Source organism: Monodelphis domestica, chromosome 7 (assembly GCF_027887165.1).
Source record: "Monodelphis domestica isolate mMonDom1 chromosome 7, mMonDom1.pri, whole genome shotgun sequence".
In the NCBI taxonomy this organism is placed as follows: domain Eukaryota; kingdom Metazoa; phylum Chordata; class Mammalia; order Didelphimorphia; family Didelphidae; genus Monodelphis; species Monodelphis domestica.
In genome coordinates this window covers 286,974,507-286,996,869 of record NC_077233.1, presented here as the reverse complement: position 1 = coordinate 286,996,869, position 22,363 = coordinate 286,974,507, and the positions used below count along the sequence as shown (strand labels likewise).

The 22,363-nt window shown below is 34.5% G+C and overlaps 1 protein-coding gene across 3 annotated transcripts in view; it reads right to left on the bottom strand.

Annotated features, from left to right (window-relative positions):
• The window catches only part of PRR16 (proline rich 16), a 306,437-nt gene extending 288,176 nt beyond the window's left edge, over window positions 1–18,261 (bottom strand). For 2 of the 3 annotated variants that reach the window (XR_008913273.1, XM_016423747.2), the window contains exon 1: window positions 14,417–18,261. Coding sequence is in view for 1 of the 3 variants with exons in the window: in XM_016423747.2 (XP_016279233.1) it covers window positions 14,417–14,683 (267 nt within the window). In the remaining 2 variants the exon portion in view is untranslated. The remainder of the gene's footprint in view (window positions 1–14,416) is intronic. The other variant, XR_008913274.1, reaches the window with a different exon arrangement.
• Between the last annotated feature and the right edge of the window lie 4,102 nt (window positions 18,262–22,363).

The following is a 22,363-nucleotide window of genomic DNA, read 5'->3' as shown; positions in this document are numbered from 1 at the left end:
AGGTTTATTAATTCAGTTGCCTTCAGAGAGATAAAGAAAATCACTATAGTTCAGCCTGAGTTTCAAGAGACAAAACCTTACAAGAATAACAGACCAGTTATAAACTCTAGAAAGTCTCCAACACTTGCACCCCAGCAGAGAGTCACAGTTCAGGAAAACTTCCCAAGGATTCCACAAATTTCAAAAAAGAGGACTTAAACGGCTAAGGTAGCAATGAGTCAAGTCTCTTTCCTTTGGGTCCCTGACTGCTATTTACACATGGTCATTACTGAAGAACCAGCCTGGTCTTAATGATCCCTTACGTGAGAGTGAGACAGGTCATGTTCATCTATAGTAACATGGTGCAATTTCAGCCCAAGCTATTCATATAAATATATACTTTTAGTTGGCTCTATTCTAGAGGACTTCAACTGGTGACTAGAGAAGCATAGTTAAGGAAGTTGTCTTAGGGGAAATAGTATAGTTAGAAGTGTCAGAGGAAGGATTTCAACAAGTTTTCATGGATCCAAGTCTACTGTCTTGCATACGTTGAAGTGTTAAGGAATAATTATACAAACTCTGCGCCTCCTTCCTCTTCAGTCAGATAGAGCTCAATAAATGCTCAGAGAATGAATCCGTATAGGAATGTCCCATGAGAGTCATCAAAAAAAGCAAAGAATAAAGTTCAAAGTTTTAAAGCTCAGCTCCAAGGAAAAAATTAGGCTTAATCCTCTTGCTCTTAAGCCAATTCCACTAAAACCATAAAACTTTGTAACTGACATTAACATTCATAAAAAGAAAAATGTGAATGAAGAAATTAACATTTAAACACATAAATCTTCTATTTTGGAGGGTAGCAAGTTACAAAATTCTTTCTATTTAAAACAGATAATTTCTAATCATTTAAGTCTACGTATATATAACAATACATAAGTATAAATTGCGCTGAATGCAAAACAAAGTTAAACTAAAAATCCCTGGGATAAAACTATTAAGGCTAATGTTTATTGTCTATTGAGGAAATGTCATATTGCCTTTCAAAACTATTACCTCAGAAAATCACAGAAGCATTAAATACCTGGGCTATGTCTACATTTTATCAAATAGTTGTTTGAAAAAAGAAGTCATCCATTCAATTTTCCTAGCGTAAATAAGAAAGCAGATTTTTTTCTCAGTGAAAGGATATTTTGTATCCATTAGACACTGCTTAAACATCACCAACTCTGAAAACAAACTTTCATAATATGAAAGGGAGGAAGGGAAATATGTGATTAAATATTTTCTTTGGAAATAGATTGTGGCCCCTAAGAAGAAAAAAAAATGTATTTTTTAACTAAAGTTACAGTATTTATTTCTACATCAACATATGTTCTAACCATGACAAACCATAATTGTCAGAACATTTGTGTTAAGAATTCAGGCACAAAATCCTCCCAGTAGGTCAGTCCTGGGAAAAGCAATGCTTTTTTTACTCCCCTTCAAAAAAAGTAAAAGAAGCATCATAACAGATCTGCTGACCTCAGAGTTCTCCCTATATTATGTCATATAATCTTTTTAAATTATCAATTTGATGCATTTTCTAATAAAGCCAATGGATGATTTTTGCTTGCTAGTTTTATTTATTGCATAATAGGGCATATGAAGAAATGTACATATAAACATGGGGATCATTGCTGGAATACCCAATAAGAAGACACTCTTGAGTGTAAAGCTTCTACAGTAAATCCTTGCAAATATGCAGGGGAGCCAAATATATGTTGGACATACCCACATCATGGGTCTATTTAAGGATGCAATGATAATGACACACATGTAGGAAATGCATGTCACCAAGCAAAGCTTCAGGGCTTCAATATCAATTGATGTGAGACCTGAATTAGATCTCTTGATTATCTGGCTTTGATCTTCAGATGAGTCTCTGCTGGTCACTAGACTCTGCTCCTTGCTATATATAGTATTTCCTATCAGGCATAACTGATGGGAGATGAGAAGGGAAGAGGAAAGAAATATTCTCCCTCTGAAAAGGGTTGACTCAGGGTCTCAGGGTCCTCTTCCATATTCCACTTCTTCTCTCCCTTCCCTTTAGAATCACCTCAAACTAATTAGCTCTCCTTTGAATTTAGCTATCAAAAGTTAAGGAAAGTTTTAAATTTCTTTGGTGGTATTGAACTGATATTCAGCCAAGTTGGGGATGGAAAAAAGGAGGACATTTTTGGACATAAGAACTGATATGAATAAAGTTAGCGAAGAAAGGTGTTCATTGGATTGTGACTAGTCCAGTTTGGCAAAGGCATTGAAAATTTGTATCAGTTAAGGTTAGAGTGGTGTATTGAGGCTACTGCAGAAAATGATTTCAAAAACAAACATTGAAGCTTAGATTATATTTAGAAAATAATAGATAATATTTGAGAATTTCAGTTTTCATGTGATCAAATAGAATGCTTTTATCCCTTTAAGGCAGAGTCTAATTTCCAAAGAGATCAAAGATAGGGGGAAATACTCTATTTGTACAAAGACATTTATAGTAGCTCTTTACGTAGTGATAAAGACTTGAAAAGTGGAGGCATGTCCATCAATAGGGAGTGGCTGAACAAGTTGTGGTATATGATTGTAAGTGAATACTGTTGTGACATAAGAAATAATGATTATGACAATCATAGAAAAACAAATAAAACCTGGAAAAATGTACAAGAAGTGACTTAAAGAGAAGTGAATATAACCCAGAGAACATTATACACAATAATGGCAACAAGGGATAATGATCAATTGCGAATAACAAATATTATCAACAATGTAAGGATCCAGTACAACTCCAAAAGATTCATGACAAAAAAGTTATCCTCCACCATATAAATAAATAATGGCATCTGAATGATTAGACTAATTAATTCATATTAGATTCACTTAGTGGAGGAGGAAACAGAAACTATTCCAGTATTGTTGCCAAGAATTTCCCAACTGAATAACATGAAAATATTTCTGATCAAGGACACATGTAAAACCCAATGGAATTGAGCATCAGCTATGGGAATGGGTGGGGGGAGAGGAGGAAGGGAAAGAATATGATTCTTGTAACCAAGGAATAATGTTATAAATTTACTAAATAAAAAAGGCAGCTGGCAGAAAGGAATAGAAGGTATTCCTGGCTGGTTACTACCTTCAGCCTCTACACCTTCACCTTCATCTTCTGCCAGTGACTAGAGAATATATGGCCTCAGGGCAATATAGCTCAGTGGGTCAGCTCAACTGGTCTAATCCAGTATACCAGCAGAGCAGAGAAGAAGTCCCTTCAGGACAAAAAAGCTCAAACTCATACAGCCAGTAAGCAACCATAGGAGCAAGTGTACAGCCCACAAGGTGGTGGGAAAAGAGAAAAAAATGTAAAAAAAAAAAAGAAATTACAATTGAAAGCTTTATTAAGGTAAAGATCAAAGTACAGCTGGAAAAGAGGAGGACCAAGGAACATCAAGCAAAACTTGAAAAACTCCAGGAAACTGAACTCAGTCTGTGGAAGAGCTCAAAAATGAATTCAAAAAAGCAAAAACAAAAAACAAATGAGACAGGTTGAAGAAAATTGGGGAAACAACTTAAAAAGAAAAATAGGTCATCTGGAAACAGAGGCACTTTAACTAAAAAAAGGAAAATAGTGTCTTCAAAGCCAGAATTGACCAGCTTGAAAATGAGGCAAAAAAATTTAAAGGCTGAAAAGAATGGCTTTAAAAGAAAGCTAGGTATAAAGGAAAAGGAGGATAAAGAAGACATGTATGAAATGCAGTCTTTAAAAATTATAATTGAACAATTCAAAGCTAATGATTTCATAAAGCACCAGGAATCTTTAAAACAAAATCAAAGGAATGAAAAAATAGAAGAAAATTGGAAATGCTTTATAGAAAAAACAACTGACCTGGGAAAGAGATCCAGGAGAGACAATTTATGAAATACTGGACTACCCAAAGGCCATGACCAGGAAAAAAAAGTCTAGACATCATACTACAGGAAATCATCCAAGAAAACTGCCCTGATATACTTAAACAGGAGGGTTAAATAGAGATTGAAAGAATCCACAACAAACCTCCTGCATTAAATGCCCCAATGACAACATCCAGGAATGTTATAGTCAAGAACAAAAGCTCCCAGATCAAGAAGAAAATACTATAAGCAGCTAGAAAGAAACAATTCAGATATCATAGAGACCCAGTCAGGATCACACAGGACCTGGCAGCCTCCACATTGAAGGACCAGAAGACCTGAAATATGATGTTCCAGAAGGCAAGGGAACTGGGTCTCAAACCAAGAATCAGGAACCCAGAAAAACTTACTATACTCTTTCAGGGGAAAGTATGGTCATTTAATAAAATAGGCATCCAAACATTCTTGAAGAAAAGTACAGACATAAACAGAAAATTTGAGGCCCAAATACAAAATCCAAGAGAACCATGAAAAGATAAATAAGAATGAGTAAAATATTAAGGATTTCAATAAGGTCAAATGGCTTATATTCCCATATGGAAAAAATAATATCTGTAACTCTTAAAAATTGTCATTATTGTGATAGTAGTTAAAATGGGTCAAACTATATCATATAAAGAAGCATGGGAGTACAGGTGGAAAACCAACATAATGGAAGGAAGGAAGAGGTGGTAAGAGGTAATACCTAAATCATACTCTCACTGAAATTATCTCAGAGAGAACAGCTAGATTTATTGGGGTATAGACTTGTATCTTACCCTAAAGAAAAGCAGAAACAAGGTGGTGGGGAGGGGAGAAATACAAGGGAGGGAGAGGCTGGATAGGGACCACCAAAAGGATCTATAGTAAGAGTATAATAATAAGGGGTGGGGTAAGGAGAGTAATAAAGGGAGGGGAAAAGGAGGACACTTACTAAAAGCAAAACACTGAGGGAAAGAGAAAGAAGTAAGGTCAGAATTTGAAAAAAAAAGTTAAAATGGAGGGGAAAATACATAGTATAGTAATCATAACTGTGAATGTGAATACAATATGCCCTTCTATAAAATGCAGATAGGACAGTGGATTAAAAAAACAGAATCCTAGAATATGTTGTCTAAAAGAGACACAATGAGGCTAATAGACACACAGGGTAAAGGCAAGAGACTGGAGTAGAATCTATTGGGTCACAACTAAGACAAAGAAGTTAGGAGTAGCAATCATGATCTCAGTCAAAGTTAAAGTAAAAATAGATTCAATTAAAAGAGGCAAGGAAGGAAACTACATCTTTATAAAAGGTAATATAAATAATGAGAAAATATTAGTACTCAACATATATATCCAAAATAGTACAGTTTTCAGAATTTTAAAGGAGAAATTAAAGGAGCTTAAGGAGGAAACAGATACTAAAATGATATTAGTGGGGGACCTCAACCTTCCCTCGTCAGAACTAGACAAATTGAACCCCCCCAAAAATGAGAAAGAAGTGAAGGAAGTGAATGAAACATTAGAAAAAGTTAGAGCTAATAGATGTCTGGAGAAAACTAAATAGGGATAAAAAGGAATATACCTTCCTTTTGGCAGCACATGGTACATATACAAAGACTGACCATGTAATAGGACATAAAAACATAGCAATCAAATGAGAAAAGCAGAAATAATAAATAAAATATTCTCAGATCATGATGGGATAAAAATCATAATTAATTAGGGTTCATGAAGAGGCAAATTTAAAATCAATTTGAAAATAAAAAAACTAATTCATCAAAACCAGAGTGTCAAAGAACAAATCAAACAAACAATAGCTGATTTCATTGAAGAGGATGACAAGGAGACAACATATCAAAATATGTGATATATAGGCAAAAGCAGTACTCAAGGGAAGATTTATATCCCTGAGTACCTATATCAACAAAATAGAGAGGAAAGAGATTAATGAATTGGGCATGCAACTTTAAACACTAGAAGAAGAAAGAATTTAAAAAACCCAAATGAAAACTAAATTGGAAATCCTAAAAATCAAAGGAAAAATTAATAAAATTGAAAGTAAAAGAATTATTGAACTAATAAATAAAACCAGGACCTGGTTCTTTGAAAAAAATTAAAAAATAAAGTATTGGTTAATTTAATTATAGAAAAAAAGAAAAGAATCAAATTAACAGTATCAAAAGGAATAGGAAATTAGGGAAATTATTAAGAGTCATTTTGCCCAATTATATGACAAGAAATAGAACAATCTAGGTGAACTGGACAAATAGTTTAAGAATATAAATTGCCTGGATTAACAAAAGAATAAATAAAATACTTAAATAATCCCATATCATAAAAAGAAATTGAACAAGCCATCAAGGAATTCTATAAGAAAAAATTCCCAGGGTCAGATGGATTCACAAGTAAATTTTACCAAATTTAAAGAACAACTAATCCCAATACTCTTCAAACTATATGACAAATAAGCAAAGAAGGAGTCTTACCAAATTCTTTTAATGACATAAATATGGTACTGATTCCAAAGCCCAAAAGATGAAAAATAGGAAAAGAAAACTATATATTAATCTCACTAATGATCATAGATGCAAATATCTTAAATAAAATATTAGCAAAGAGACTATTGCAAGTCATCACACAGATTATTTATTATGAGTGTGGGATTTATACCAGGAATGAAGGGCTGGTTTAGTATTAGGAAAACTATATTTATAATTGACCATATCAACAACCAAACTAACAAAAATCACAATGCTATCTCAATAGATGCAGAAAGAACCTTTGACAAAATACACATCCAAAGAAAGAACTGTGGGAGTAGAAACACAGAAGAAAAACATACAACTTAGAATGTGGTTCTATGTGTATAGGATATGGGGTTTTGGTTTCAAAAGATCATTCTATTATAAATATGAAAAATATGGAAATAGTTTTTGAAGAATAATACATATTTAACCCAGTGGAAATATCTGTTACCCCTGGGAGGGGGAAGAAAGATTGGATGGAGAGAACATGAATCATATAACCATGGGAAAATATTCTAAATTAATAAATAAGAAATTTAAAAATAAATAAATAAAATTAAGTATAAAATATATTCTATCCTCATTGCATGAGGTTCCTTCTTTTCTTTGCAGAGCTAAAATATCTGACACCCTCTCCTTTATTTAGTCTTTAAGGGACAGTTTGATAGGAGTAGGGATATATTTGGAAATGAAAGTGACATAAAAAGAAAATAAGAAACAACATTCTAGACATTCATTCCTCTGAATACAGGTTTTAAACAAATGGAAAAGATTAATCTTCCTTTTCAACAGGAGAAAAATCTCTTCAGTACTTTATCTGCACCATTCTGTGTCTTAAAAATCCTGAAACATTTCTTTCATATTCAGAATCCACCCTTAATGTTTAAAAGACAAATATTATTCATTCAACAAACATCTAAATAATCAAGGTGCTATGTTAGGTTTTATTGGATGTATCGTAGTCTGCTTATATTATAAGATGTATGTGGATAAATTATCCTCTAATTATCCTTGCATTACTATCTTAGCAAAGTAGTTTTTAAGAATAAGTGATTCTCAAAGCTATATGGTTGGAAAGAAATATAATTAACAATGAAAAATAATTCAATGATTTTATCAATTATTACTTCAATATTACTTGAAACTTAATAATATTATTTATATTTTATTTTTATTGCTACCTGAATTTTTTAAACAATTACTTAAAATGGGTTCAATAGATAGTCTAAATGTGGTATGGAGGTAAGATGTCTATAATGACCAGATTACACACACACACAAATATAAGACTTATTGAAATAATGAGACATTCTGTTACAAGGGAAGAAAAACTCTAACATATGTTTTCCTTTTTTATTTTAATATAATTTAGTTTTAGGAGTAACATTACTATTTGCATTCACAAAAATTACAATTCCTATTGGTATTTAATAATTTATCAAAGTCCATTCCACATTAAAAGGTATGACAATATTCCACAAAATACTTTCTGTAATTCATTTTGTCTGTCAGGTAGGTGGCACAGTGGATAGAACATTAGGCTCATCATCAGTTTGGACTTGAGTTCAAATCTGATGTCTGATACTTTTTGAGACCCTAGGCAAGATAATTAATTTCCATTTCCTTCAGTTCCATCAACTATAAAATGGGAATGATAATAATAGCATCTGCCTTCAGGGCAATCATAATGGTCAAATGATCTCATAACTTTAGAACACTGTCATAGTGCTATATAAATGTTAGCTATCATCATCATCATCATCATTATTATTACATATATAGAATAAATGGGATTTTCCAAAGGCAATGCTATAAAACTCCAAATGAATGAATGACAATTATTGAGAAGTTGAAAAAATTTTAATCATCAGTACTAAAAAATATATTACTTGTGTACATATAAATATTATTGAATTTCAAAATTGTAAGAGATCTCAAAAATTATTTAGTGAATGTGTACTTGAACAATCTCCCATCTACAAAAAAATAAAAAACAAAAACAAAAACAAAACAGTAAACCAATGAGTTGTATTTCAGCCATTGACTGAAGACTTTACCATATCACAAACTCATTTTCTCTGGAGGCATTTCATTGAATATTGGATAGCTGTAATTGTAATGAAATTTTCTTTAAGTGATGCTGAATTTACTTCTTTATATCTTCTACTCACTCCCCCTTGTTCTGATTTCTGTGGTCAAACTTAACAAATCAAATTATTTTTAAATAGTAGCTTTTCAAATTCTTGCATAAAACTATCATTGCCCATGCCTCATTCTGAGTCTTTTGTGCTTTATGAGAACTTATTAAATACTTCAGTGGCTTTCTGACGAACAGCATTAGATCTTCTCTCTTAATAAGGGACTTTGTGAGTCATTGCTGTGTTTAACCAACATATTTATCATTTATTACATAATTTTAATTCAGCAGTTATTAAATATGTTAAATTTCAATTCAAGGAAACAAATGTTTATTCATATTTTTATTAGAGTGTGTACTCCAGGAATACAAAAGATATATAAGTATAAATGTGAGGTAATCCTAGAGGATAGACCTGACAGGGAGGGATGGGGAGAGAAGTTAGGAAAGCACTAAGAAAGACTTTTTTTTTCAAGCAGGTGAGATTTAAGCTGGTTCTGAAAGGAAGCCAAGGAAGTTAAGAGGTGAAAGTAAAGAAGGAAAATATCTGCTAGATTTTAATTGCACTGTTGAGAATATCTCTTGCCACCTCTCAACAGATGCTTTGGGTAAAAAAAAAGAAAATACTTCCAAAACAAGTGGATTATAGAGACATTTATGCAATATAATAAATGTGACAAAATGATAAATTAAATTGATGTTTTTATTTGAATTGAAAAAATATATAATCATGGTAAATATTTTAATATTTATTTTAATTCCTCCAATAACAATCTACTATGATACCTCATTGTGGCATATGTTATCTATATATAAATTGATCCTTCTTTGGTAGCAATATGCTATGAAGAAATTCATATAAAATCACTAGATTATAATTGAAAATAATATTAGTGATACTTTCTTATGATTTGGTCATTTTATGAATGAGTAAACTCAAGAGGTCTTCATTTGCTCAAAATCACAAATTGATTATGAAATCTATGAGCAAAACTAAGGTTTCTAGATTTTGTCTACTGGTCTTTTAACCATACCATGACATCTACATTTTTAAAGGCCCAAATTGGAAGTTAGCTTGATCTTAAAGTGTCAAAAATTGATTAATGCTGTATCTTTTCCCATGAACTGTTTACACATACAACAATAATTTTTTCAAGGTAAAAATGGAATAATCCCAGGCAGTGTTTTTTTCCCTTAAATGCTTTATTTGTCCAAATAAAGCATATACAATTCAAATGGACTTTCTTTTAGTTGTTCTGTTATTGTTGTTTAATAGGACAATTTTAAATATGGTTTCAAATAATACAGCATAATACATACAGGAAAAGTATTATCTTGATTATAAGCTCCTTCAGGGCAGGCATTTGTATGTAAAGTGCTTTGTAAAAATAAAGTGCTGTCAAGCTTTCTTACCAACATCATTGTTATTACCTCTGTATCTCCTCAGAATCTCAGGTACTTAATAAATATCTAATAAAAAGAATCATCATATGATTTATTATCATATTATTTAACATTTATCATATTATTTAATGTTTTTAAAAATTATAACATTTGGGAGAAATGGGAGAAAGCATGACCTGCTCTCCATGAAGGTCAAACAAGTGAATAATAAAGAAATGAATAACATGTTTCAGAGATAAATTTCATTATAGTGTCCATCCATCTGCCTAATGGATTGTGTCAGACTGCTGGGGCACTCTTTTTAAGAAACCAATATTTAAAATAGGTTCATCCTCATCTATCTCGCAGTGGACTATCCTACACCTGCTACAACAGTTCCAGGTTATATTTGCTCTCAATACTCTCAAACTTCACATCTATTTTCAACTTTAGACATGTAGAAAAACACTGCCGAGATAAGCTATTTTCTATTGCTCCCTTATGTCAATCCAAATGTTAGTCATCCTCTAAGGCTCAACTAAAATCTTTATTCTTGGTTGAAGCTTCCCTTCAATATCCACTGATAGCCCTCTAGAGTGTAGCTCCTGTATAGTAGTAATTTATTTGCTTGTATTCTTTGATGTGGTTTTGTCTTTGGTCTTTTCTTCTCACATCAAATATAAGTCCCTTGAAGTCTATGACTCACATTTTTCTTTCATCTCTCCCAGTAGATACCCCACAGATCTATCACAGTAGATACCAAATAAGTACTTCTTAACATTTATTTTCTCATTCTCAGTCCTTTCTCCTCTTCCTAAGAACAGGATCGTCTAGAGATTACTAAATGCAAAGTTATTTTGTTATATGATTAGTACGAGAGAATCTTTTCAGGTGGTAGTTATCTTGTTTGAGGAAATATGATTTAACCTCTTTGCATATGTGTAACATCAAGTTTTAGTATGAGAAGCATATTTTGAGGGCAACAGAAAAATTCATGATTTCATGGAATCCTTTAACTCTTCAAAGTAAAATTCTAAAACAATGAAAAATATCCCATTATTCCCTTTTTTCTCATCTGTCATTGGAGAGGTTTCTGAAAGATTTATTGAATTCCATCATAAATCGCACCTACAAAATCTACTATAAGTCTACCATTTTGTATCCATTCTTAGTCAGTTAACCATGCAGTAATAGCTAAGGTTTATTATGCCATCTGTAGTTTTTGATGACCTGAGAAAAATGTAGTTTAATAAGAAAACTTCTAGTAAGGCAAATTTATATCACCCTAGTTTCAATGCAACTATTAGAAAATTCAAACCAGCTCAGGGTTCGTATTGCGCCAAATAGTAGAATATTAAAAATAATATTGTACTTTAGTTAAAGTAAAATCAATGAAAAAACTATCATGTAGCAATTGGTAAACTGATCTTTTTTGTAAGAACTATTCATTCATGTCAAAACATCTTTCAAAACATGTCATTGCTGATACAGGAATTCAAAATACAAATGTGACAGTCAACATTTAATATATATTAATTATAAAGAGAAAAGATAACTTGACATAAGGTATTGAAAATTTGTCTCAGGCAAGAAGATCTGGGTTCAAATTTTTCATCTGACACATAGTTGTTATTTGGCCCTAGGCAAATTTCAACTCATCAATGCTCCAGGCAACCAAAACTGAAAATCTGAAATTATAAATCTGAAGGAGGTCCTTTCACCAATGAAAATAGAGGTGAAAAGAATTATGATCTTCTGTGACATTTCTGGTCAATGTTTATAAAGTATGATAACAACATTTATATTTCCACTCTATATGTGTCTAACATATCAGCACTATAATTTAGAAAGCTTCAGGAACTCCATCAAAAATAAACTTGAGGCAATGCTCAATAGCATCTGCAGCCTAAGAGAATAGGGTAGACAACTGCAAGATGTCATATGTGAAACATGCTCTGTAAATATGCTCTACAAATAGTGAAAGTTCATATTATATTTAACTGAAAGGGTCAATGTTTCAAAAAGTGACACTATATAGCTTCATATGAAACACTGTACTGGGTGGAACACAAACACTAAATTACAGAGTCTATCTTTCTCAAGTTTCAGCTTTACACTGATACATGATTAACTCCCCCCCCCCCAATTAAAAAATGGTGACTAGTGAAAGTCTCAATGCTTTCTTGCATGTCTTTATAATTGCATTCTTATATTATATTCTTCGTACTTATACTACTGGATGTATTTGTTTTTATATTCCCTAGATCTTTCTTTCTTTTTCTAGGCCAACAAGTTGTTTATGGAGAAAGTGGTTATGTCAAATATGTCCCCTTTAAGACTACCAACACATTAATATAACAAGCAATCTTAGTTTAATAAAGTGAACCCTATAATAATGATAACTCCCAAGGCTGCTGAGATGGCTCATTAGAAATAGAGAAAGAGGATAACAGAAAAACTGATTATACATATATATATATATATATACATACATATGTTTGTACATAGCAAGTGACTCTAAAAGGTTTTCTAAAGAACTCTAAGGTAGTTAAAACTATACTACACATCTATACTCCAACTGACCAAGTTATGAAAAAAAGAATATGTGGGGTTTGTTAAAACAAAAATAAGCTGTGAAATAAGTAAAGGATTGTGTAATACTGAAAAGACACCTAGAATCATGATTGAGTGCTTCACTTTATTTCAATCTTTGTCTTAGGAAGGCAGCAAAAACACAGTTTCTGCAGCTTTGCTAGATCCTCAGAAACACTGGAACATCAAATGTTTATTCCATTAAACAGAAGCCTAATAAAAGAAATGTGTTAACATTTTAATTTTTAAAAGTCATGCTTCTGACTAAAAAAACATCATAGGCTGCCATAGATTTCAAATAAAAGGGAAACAAAAGAAATAACAGCATCTTTTGATGTAAAATTTCAATCTATAATCTAGCCATCTGTCAGCTAGTTTTATAGCAATAATATGAGGAAAAACGGACTTTTATTCTTTCAGCTAGAGCAGCATTTGCCACTGGGGGAAAATAATGGTAATTACACTTCTGTTTTCAGATTAACCTACAAGAACTGACACTTGCTACTGGCAAATTGGACCACAATGATAAATGCGATATCTTAACAGACTTGCATGGGGAAGTGGAGGGGGAGAGATCTTTGTTTTGTCTGTATCCCAAGTCCTGAAAAGGTGTGTATGTGGGATTGTGTGTGTGTGTGTGTGTGCGTGTGTGTGTTGGGGTGAGAGGTAACGCTTAGAGGCCAGATGCCAAAATCAGTCACAAATGCCACCTTTTTGGTCCCTCGAACAGAATTAAATGTCAGAGATGAGCCCCTTCCAATAGCTTCCTCCCACCACCGCCACCTTACGTTATCATTACAGATCTAAGCCAACCCTATGATCAGAATCCTCCCTCTGAGAAGGAAACCGGGGGCGCCAATTAGGAAGCAGAATAGCGGGAGCAGTAGCCGAGCCTTGCCAGCTCTGCTTTGCTCCAAGCCAAGCCAAAGCAAACCCGCTAGCAGAGGCAGTCTCCTAACACCGCCCCGCCCAGCTGCACTGTAACTCGGCACCCTCCTCCATCTCGGAGCTGTGATGAGTTCGGCGGTCGCAGACCTAAAGGCATTCTCCTTGTCTTCCTATAGCATCAAATAAAGCCACTGGGATCAGGTAATCGAAATATGCGCCAGGTTACTCCACTCCGGTAAGCAAGTGCCCAAAAGACTAGAGCCGTGCGTGTACACACACTCACACACACGCACGTACTCCTAGTATCCTACTGTGAATGCAAAGAATCTTTGGAGAGGAGAGAGTAGGTAAGAGGGGAGAGAAGGGACTGACGAATGGAGGGGGAGGATGCTTCAAGAGCTGGTCCAGACCCCTCTCACACACAGAGGGCTGTAATCCCGGACCCAATCATTACCTCTTTTCTTACGGCCAAGCCTTAATCAGATGGGGGCAGGGGGTAGTCGGGAGGAACTGTCCTTAGTCCAACCCTGCCAACCCCAGCCAAAAGCCCTAATCCGCGTGTCCAGAATCGGCGCATCCTCCAGCACGGAGCGAGCGAACTTTCCGAATTTAAGAAGGGTTAGGAGGAGAGAGGTGGTGGAAGGAAAAGGAACACGGTAAACCCTCTCCGCTCCAGCGGATTATTTCTTTTCCACGGCGGCCCCAACCCCCACCCACTCCTCTCCGCACACAAGCACACGCACACTTCCTCTCACGGGTGCTTAGAAACACTAGTTGATTTCTTCCCGATTAAAAAACAACAAAAGAGTCTAACAAGTCTCCGCAGAAGAGGTTGGGGCGAGGAAAGTATGTCTGCGGAAGGTTTCTGAGGAGTTTCCCAAGAGTTTAGAGATCTGCCCGTTCCCAGTGAAATTGGGCACCCCCAACACTCGGAAGAACGGGAAACGCAGCACTCCCTCTCCACCCTGCCGCCTCTCACCTCTTTAAGTTCCTTGGCCACGTCCTTCAGGTCTCCCAGGACTAATTCCAGATCCTCGACGATGATTTTGATCTGCTCCTTCACCTTGGTTTTGGAGGCTGCCGGCGGTCCCTCGCTTGGAGAAGAAGACGTGTTCCCTTTGGACTTGGCTGACATACTTTGGGGGCTGGGGTAGGCGGACAGGGGAGCCAGGTCAGGACAGTCGGGCGAGCGGAAGCTCTGTGCCCCAGTCTCTGGCTCCAGAGCCGCAGCCGCCCTGCTCCCCATACATGTTTGGTTCTTCCCGAACAGTGGGTCTTTGAGCTTCGCTCTCTGCCAGGCGGCTGCACTGTGGTGCTGCCATCAACTCCCAGAGAAACTGCACTGAGAGCGCCCGGGCTGCAGACTGGTGAACAGCGCGCCTGCGCCTTCCGGTCCTACACACCACTCTTGCACACGCACTCCTTCTCTCCCTCACGCAGCCCCACACGGGAAGAAGCCCAGGAGGAGAAACAAGGGCTAACCCGTCTCGCCTGGATCTGGTCCCCTAACTGACAAACTGGCGTTCCCAAGCATGGTGCGGTCTGGTCTGGCTTTCTGTCTGTGGCTCCAGTGCAGAATCCTTCCTCCTACCTTGAGGGGCAAATTGAAATCAATGCGATGAGCATTCACTAAGCCATGATGTACTATTGCACATGACGTCTGACCCTGAGGTGCAGAGCCCAAACACGCTAAGCTTTATCTCAATTAGCCTATAACCTAAGGACGAAGACAGAAAAGTGAAGACACCGGAGAGCGTTTTTACAGGGACAAAGAGAGAGAGACTGAGAATCGGAGAAGATGGAGGAGACTTTGAAGGCAAAAAAAAGTACTTTCAATTGGAGGCCTCCTGGGAGCCACCCACTATTAGGGACTACACAAGTGTCAGTGTGAAAAGAGAAGTTCAACAGGCAAACAACAAAGATGCTTCCTCACCCTCTTAGGGATAGGTTGGGAAGCCTAACCAAAGATCACGAGGCACCAGAGTGCAAGACGCATGGAGTACTTTGGCTTACCTTGAATAATGCGTGGTCATAGCTGCATCCTTCATAGAGCCTGTCTTTCAGGCAGGCTTGCTTACAACTGGGAAGAGGGTATGGTGATGACTCGGTATGGAACTGGAGCTGTAAAGGAAGGGTGGAGACTCCCGTTTTACATTCGGTTACCAATCTGAAAAGCATGAGAGACAAGTTGGCTTAGTTGATGAGTTCTGATTTTGGAGAAAAGATGATGTAGATCTGGACCAGCCTCCGCCCCTTGGTAACTGGGTGGCTGGTAAATCAAGTCTGGCCAGAGCCTTCCCTTGGTCCCTTATCTCCACTCTACCCTCTTTGAACTTTTTTGTGATGGTTACCAGCTTGGTACAGTACCTGGTATATAGTAGCAACCTTATAAATGTTTATCGACTACATCTGACCAATGCTGGACTCTACAGATAATCTTTCAGCAATTTGTGGTAGAAAGGTGACCTGGTTTTGAATTTCAAACATAAGCCTCTCCATTTAAATGGGTAAATCCGCATGGCTTAAGCATTTGTTTAATGATTCCTTGTCATTAAGTCACTTGCTGAGACCATGCACATGTTACCTATAGGGAGACTTTCCAGTTATTCTTTGATCTTAGCTATTTCAAAATTTCTATCTAAAAGCAAATTTCTTTCAATTATATAAGATAGGGGGCAGCTGGGTAGCTCAATGGATTGAGAGCCAGGCCTAGAGATGGGAGGTTCTAGGTTCAAATTTGACCCCGACACTTTCTAGCTGTGTGACCCTGGGCAAGTCACTTGGCCCCCATTGACTAGTCCTTACCAGTCTTATGCCTTGGAACCAATATACAGCATTGATTCCAAGATGGAAGGTAAGGGTTTTAAAAAACAATCAATTATATAAGATATCCAATGGTATCCACCTGTTACCAGATAGAAGAAAGGAATATATGCTTGTTCCAAAAGTGTTTCTGCTGTTGTTGTTTTATTGTTTTTAATCCATTTATCATGTTCTCTATGACTACCAATTCTCTGTATTTTTTAAGAAAAAAAGTCAGTTTTTATATAGCTGCCTCAGAGTTATTGAACTCATGTTTCCTTAAAAGTATGCAGGTTTTTGTAATAACACTTTCAAAATGCATTATAGTCCATTTTACAATTGCAAAAATAGGTTGTAAAGGTGCCAACATATTTTTAAAATGTTGTTTCCTTTACATGCATCCCCTCCTTTCAGATTTTATTTTAGATTGCTAGTCTCTTAATGTATTCATTCAAAGCCATCTCTTTGATGCTTTTATGCTGGATGTGTCCTTCCTGAAGAAGATCAAGTTATTTGTAGGCATTATCTTCATTAATTAGTTCAACGACTCTATTTATTTTCCTTTTAATCCATCAAAAAATTTACATTTATGAATTCCAAATGAAGTTTTGAAATTCCTGAAGAAAAAATCCTTAAGATGAAGGAACTATTTAATGTGTGTTTTGCTGGAGTCATAAAGACTGATGATGATATTTGGTTTGATTCTTTTTTTTTTTTAATTTGGAAGGATTCTTTGGTTTTATATTGGAGAGAATATAATGAATTTTAGCCCCAGCAGAACCAAATTGTATTTAAACTATATTCCTGAAAAATACATTTTATATCAATTGTTCTTGGCATTATTGTTGGTGGAGCATTTCAAAGAGTTATCCCTGTGGACATAAAATACTCTGGCATTCTCAATACATTTACATCTGGTTTTTATTCGTATGCTATATAAGTAAATCTCAAGTACAGAACTGAATAAGATGTGTTGTCATAATCATGCCCAGCAGAATAAAGATTAAGGTTGAGACAGATAATTCAATAACTGACAAATCAATAACAAATTACCTTTTGCAACTCAGGGATGTCTTAATATACTCCTTTAGCTACTCAGACAATGAATTTATTTCTCATATAGGGATTTTATTTATCTTTAGTGATACAAACTGGATACTTTGTATGAAATTCACAAAAACATAATTTACTTTTTTTTGGAAAAGACTCGGTGTTCTTATCATTTAGTAATGGATATATGACTTCTAGTCAAAAAGGTCAAGTCAGGTGGAGTTTGAGAAGCTAGCAAAATGCTTGTTACTAATTCACATCCCTTTGTAAAAGATTTAACCAATAATCATGGATCTTATACAGCTTCTCCCCTTTCCAGTTTTGAAGAGATGCTAGAGTTGCTCATTTGCCTCTTAATATAATTGTTCTACAGTTTATTCTAATTCATATTTTATCTAGCTTTCACTTTCATGAGTTGCAATTCTTTTTAGAAAACCATAAACAATCTTCTTCCTCTTTCTTCAGGTCTCTCAGACCTCTGCTACCTGAAAATTTCCAGATTCCATAGTAAAGAATTGTTTCTTTTTTTAATCTGAAAATAAAAATTCCCAAAATATGAAAGTAATTTACATAAAGACAATAGAGCATAAAGAGAGAATTATTGCATGAAACCCTGAATTTCCATTTTACATATGCATTAATGTAAAACATTTTACCATATTAGTAATTTTGTGGATGAAAACCTACACCAAAAAATGAGGAAAAATAAGTAAAATACAGTATGTTTCAGTCTGTATTCAGCCTCCATCAGTTCTTTCTCTGGGGAGAGAATGACATTTTTCATCAAGATTCTTTGAAGATTGTATTGGATCACTGTACTGCTAAGAATAGCTGCCATTCACAATTGTTTATCATGTAATATTGCTGTTACTGTGTATAATGTTCTCCTGGTTCTGCTCACTTACCTCTGCAACAGTTAGTATGAATACTATTAGGATTTTCTGCAATCATTCTTCTTTTCTTTTCTCATAGTATCTTTTCTCATAGTATCATGTTATGAGATTATCCTGTGTATTCCAGTACAATTGTATACCACAACTTGTTCAGCCATTCCTCAATTAGTGGACATCTCTTCAATTTCTAATTCTTTGCTACCACAAAAAGAACTACTATAATATTTCTGTATTAAGAGGTCCTTTCTCCTTATCTTTGATCTCTTTAGGATACAGACCTAATAGACGATTTCTTGGATCAAAGGATATGCACAGTTTTATTGCTCTTTTGGAATTGTTCCAAATTGCTCTCCAGAAATATTGAATCAGTTCACAATTCCACCAAACGTGCATTAGTGTCCCAATATTCCCATATGTGGAAAAGAACTTAAAAAGCAAAATAGGTAATTTGGAAACAGAGGCTCATGAACTAAAACAAGAAAATAGTGCCTTAAAAGCCAAGACTGACTTGCATGAAAATGATGCAAAGAAAGTGAATTAAGATCTACAAAGAAAAATAGGCCAAAAGGAAAAGGATGACTAAAAGGACAAGGATGGAATTCAGCCTTTAAAAATTAGAATACCATAACTAGAAGCAAATGACTTCACAAGGCAGAAAAAATTGATAAAACAATATCAAAAGAATGAGAAAATTGAGGAAAATATGAAACGCCTCATTGATAAAACAACAGAGCTGGAAAATCAATCCTTTATTGAACTACTAGAAAATCATGACATAAGAAAAAGCCTGGACACCATTCTACAGGAAATTATCCAAGAAAAACTGCCCTGACATTCTTAAACAAGAGGGTAAAGTAGAGATTAAAAGAATCTACATATCTCCTCCTCTATTAAATGCTCAATTGACAATGGTCAGGAATGTTATAGTCAAGTTCAAGAACTTCTAGAATAAGATTAAGATACTAAAAGCTGCTAAAAAATAAACCATTCAGCTATCATGGAAGTATAGTTAGGATAAAACAGACCTAGCTACATCCACACTGAAGCACCAGAAGCCATGGAATATGATATTCTGCAAAGCAAGAGAACTGACTCTAAAACCAAGAATCAACTACCTAGAAAAATTGACTATATTCTTGCAGGTTAAAGTATGGTCATTTAATTTAAAAAAAAAAAAAGACTTCCAAACATTCCAAAAGAAACACCTGACTTAAACAGAAAACTTAATGCCCCCCAAACACAAAATTCAAGAGAATTATCAAAAGGTAATTAAGAAAGGGGAAAAATAACAGTCTAAATAAGTTCAGATGATTTGTATTCCTATAAGAAAAGATGATATTGACAACTCTAAAAATGTGTTATTATCATAGGGTGGCTAGAAGAAATATTCTTGGAGGGTACAGTATATAGTACAGTATGTGAAAATATGTCAAAAAGAAGATAATACTAAGAGAAATGGGAAAAGATAAAAATGAGGTAAATATATATTTCATAAAGAAGCATATGCAGGGAGAGAGAGAGAGAGAGAGAAGATCAATGCAATGAAAGGGTGGAAGAGGCTGGCAAAAAGTAATAGTTAAATCTTATATGCATTGAAATTGACTCAGAAAGGGAAGAACAACTAGATCCATTGGATAAAAGAATTGTATTGTGTCCTATAGAGAAGTAGAATGGTAATAAATGGATTGGTGGGGAGGGGAGCAATAGAAATGGGGGAGAGATAGGGGGTCATTTAAAAGGCACTATAGTAAGAGGGGAATAAATAAGAGGAGAGGGGTTGGGAAAGTGAGAAACATTAAGGAAGGGAAAAGAGGCAATACTGACAATGGAAAAGTTGGAAGTGAGGGTTGGAGGGATAAGAGAAAAGGCAGAATGAAAGGATGAAGGCAAAATGGAAGGGAATACATAGACAGTAGCCATAATGGTGAATCTGAATAGGATGAACTCACCAATAAAAAGGAAATAGCACACTGAATTAAAAACCAGAATCCTACCATATGTTGTCTACAGTAAACATACAATAGACACAAATAGGGTAAAGTTAAGAGGGTAAAGCAGAATTTACTGGGCTATAATTGAGACAAAGAAGGCAGGAGTAGCAATTATGATCTCAGATAAAGCTAAAGCAACAATAGATCTCATTGAAAGAGATAAGGAAGGTAATTACATCTTGATGAAAATCAGTATAAATAATGAAGAAATATCAGTACTCAACAAATATGCACCAAATGGTATAGCATTCATATTTCTAAGGGAGCTTAAGGAGAAAATATATAGTAAAATCATACTAGTGGGGGACCTCAAACTTCCTCTATCATAACTAGATAATTGAACCAAATTGAACCAAAAAAAATAAAAAGAAGTAAGGGAAATGAATGAAATGTTGGACTAATTAGAGCTTAGATACGTGGAGAAAAATATACTGATAAAAAGGAATACATCTTCTTTTCAGCAGCACATGGCACATATACAAAGACTGACATATACTAGGGCTTAAAAATGTTGCAAACAAATGTAGGAAAACAGAAATAATAAATGTATTTTTCAGACCATAATGCAATAAAATCATGATTAATAGGAGCTTGTGAAAAGGCCAATTTAAAATTAATTAGAAACTAAATAATCTAAATCTTCAAAACAAGTTGGTCAAAGAACAAATAAAAGAAACAATTACTGATTTTGTTGAAGAAAATGACAGTGAGGAAATATCATATAAAAATCTATGAGATGCAGCCAAAGCAGAACTCAGGGGAAAAATTATATCCCTGAGTCCATATATCAACAAAACAGAGAGATCAGAGGTCAATGAATTCAGAATGCAACTTAAAAATTTAAAGAGAACAAATTAAAAATCCCCAGATAAAAAATAAATAGGAAATACTATAAATCAAAGAAGAAATTAATAAAATCAAAAGAAAAAAAAACATTGAACTCATAAATAAGACTAGGAGCCAATACTTTAAAAAAATAAATAAAATAAAGAACTAGTTAATCTAATAAATAAAAGAAAAAAGAAAATCAAATTGACCATATTAAATAAGAAAAGGGTATTCTAACCTTTATGAAGAGCAAAATAAGGTAGTTATTAAAAACTACTTTGCCCAATTATATGGCAATAAATATGACAGTCTAGGTGAAATGGGTGAATATAAATTGAATATAAATATAAAAATATAAATTGCCTAAAATAAGAAAGAGTAAATAGAATACTTAGACAATCCCATCTCAGAAAAAGAAATTGTATAAGCCATCAAGGAACTTGCAAAGAAAAAATCCCATGGTCAGATAGATTTACAAATGAATTCTGTCAAACATTTAAGGAACAACTAATCCTAATATTATACAAACTATTTGAAAAAATAAGCAGTTTTGCCAAATTCCTTTTATGAAACAAACATGATACTGATTCCTAATCCAAGCAGTCTGAAAACAGAGAAGGAAAACTATAGAACAATCTTCTTAGTGAACACAAATGCAAAAATCTTAAATAAAATACTAGAAAAAGACTAAATCAAGTTATGATAAGGTTTATTCATTATGATCAGCTGGTATTTATGCCAGGAATTTAAGACTGGCTTAATATTAAGAAAACTATCCACATAATTGACCGTATCAACAAGCAAACCAACAGAAAGCACATGATTATCTCAATAGATGCAGAAAAAGCCTTTGACAAATTACAACACTCATTCCTATTGAAAATACTAGAAAGTATAGGAATAGAAGGGTCTTTCCTAAGAATAATAAATAGTATATATCTAAAACCATCAGCAAGTATCATCTGCAATCAGGATAAGTTAGAAGCCTCTCCAATGACATCAGGAGTGAAGCAAGGATGCCCAATATCACCTCTATTATTTAACATTGTACTGGAAACACTAGCAGTAGCAATTAGAGAAGAAAAAGAAATTGAAGGTATTAAAATTGGCAAGGAGGAGACCAAGCTATCACTCTTTGCAGATGATATGATGGTCTACTTAATCCTAGGGAATCAATGAAGAAGCTAGTGGAAATAGTCAACTACTTTAGCAAAGTTACAGGACATAAAGTAAAGTCACATACATCATCAGCATTTCTATGTATTTCCAACACATCCAGGCAACAGGAATTATAAAGAGAAATTCCATTTAAAATCACCATAGACAATATAAAATACTTAGGAATCTGTCTGCTGAGACAAA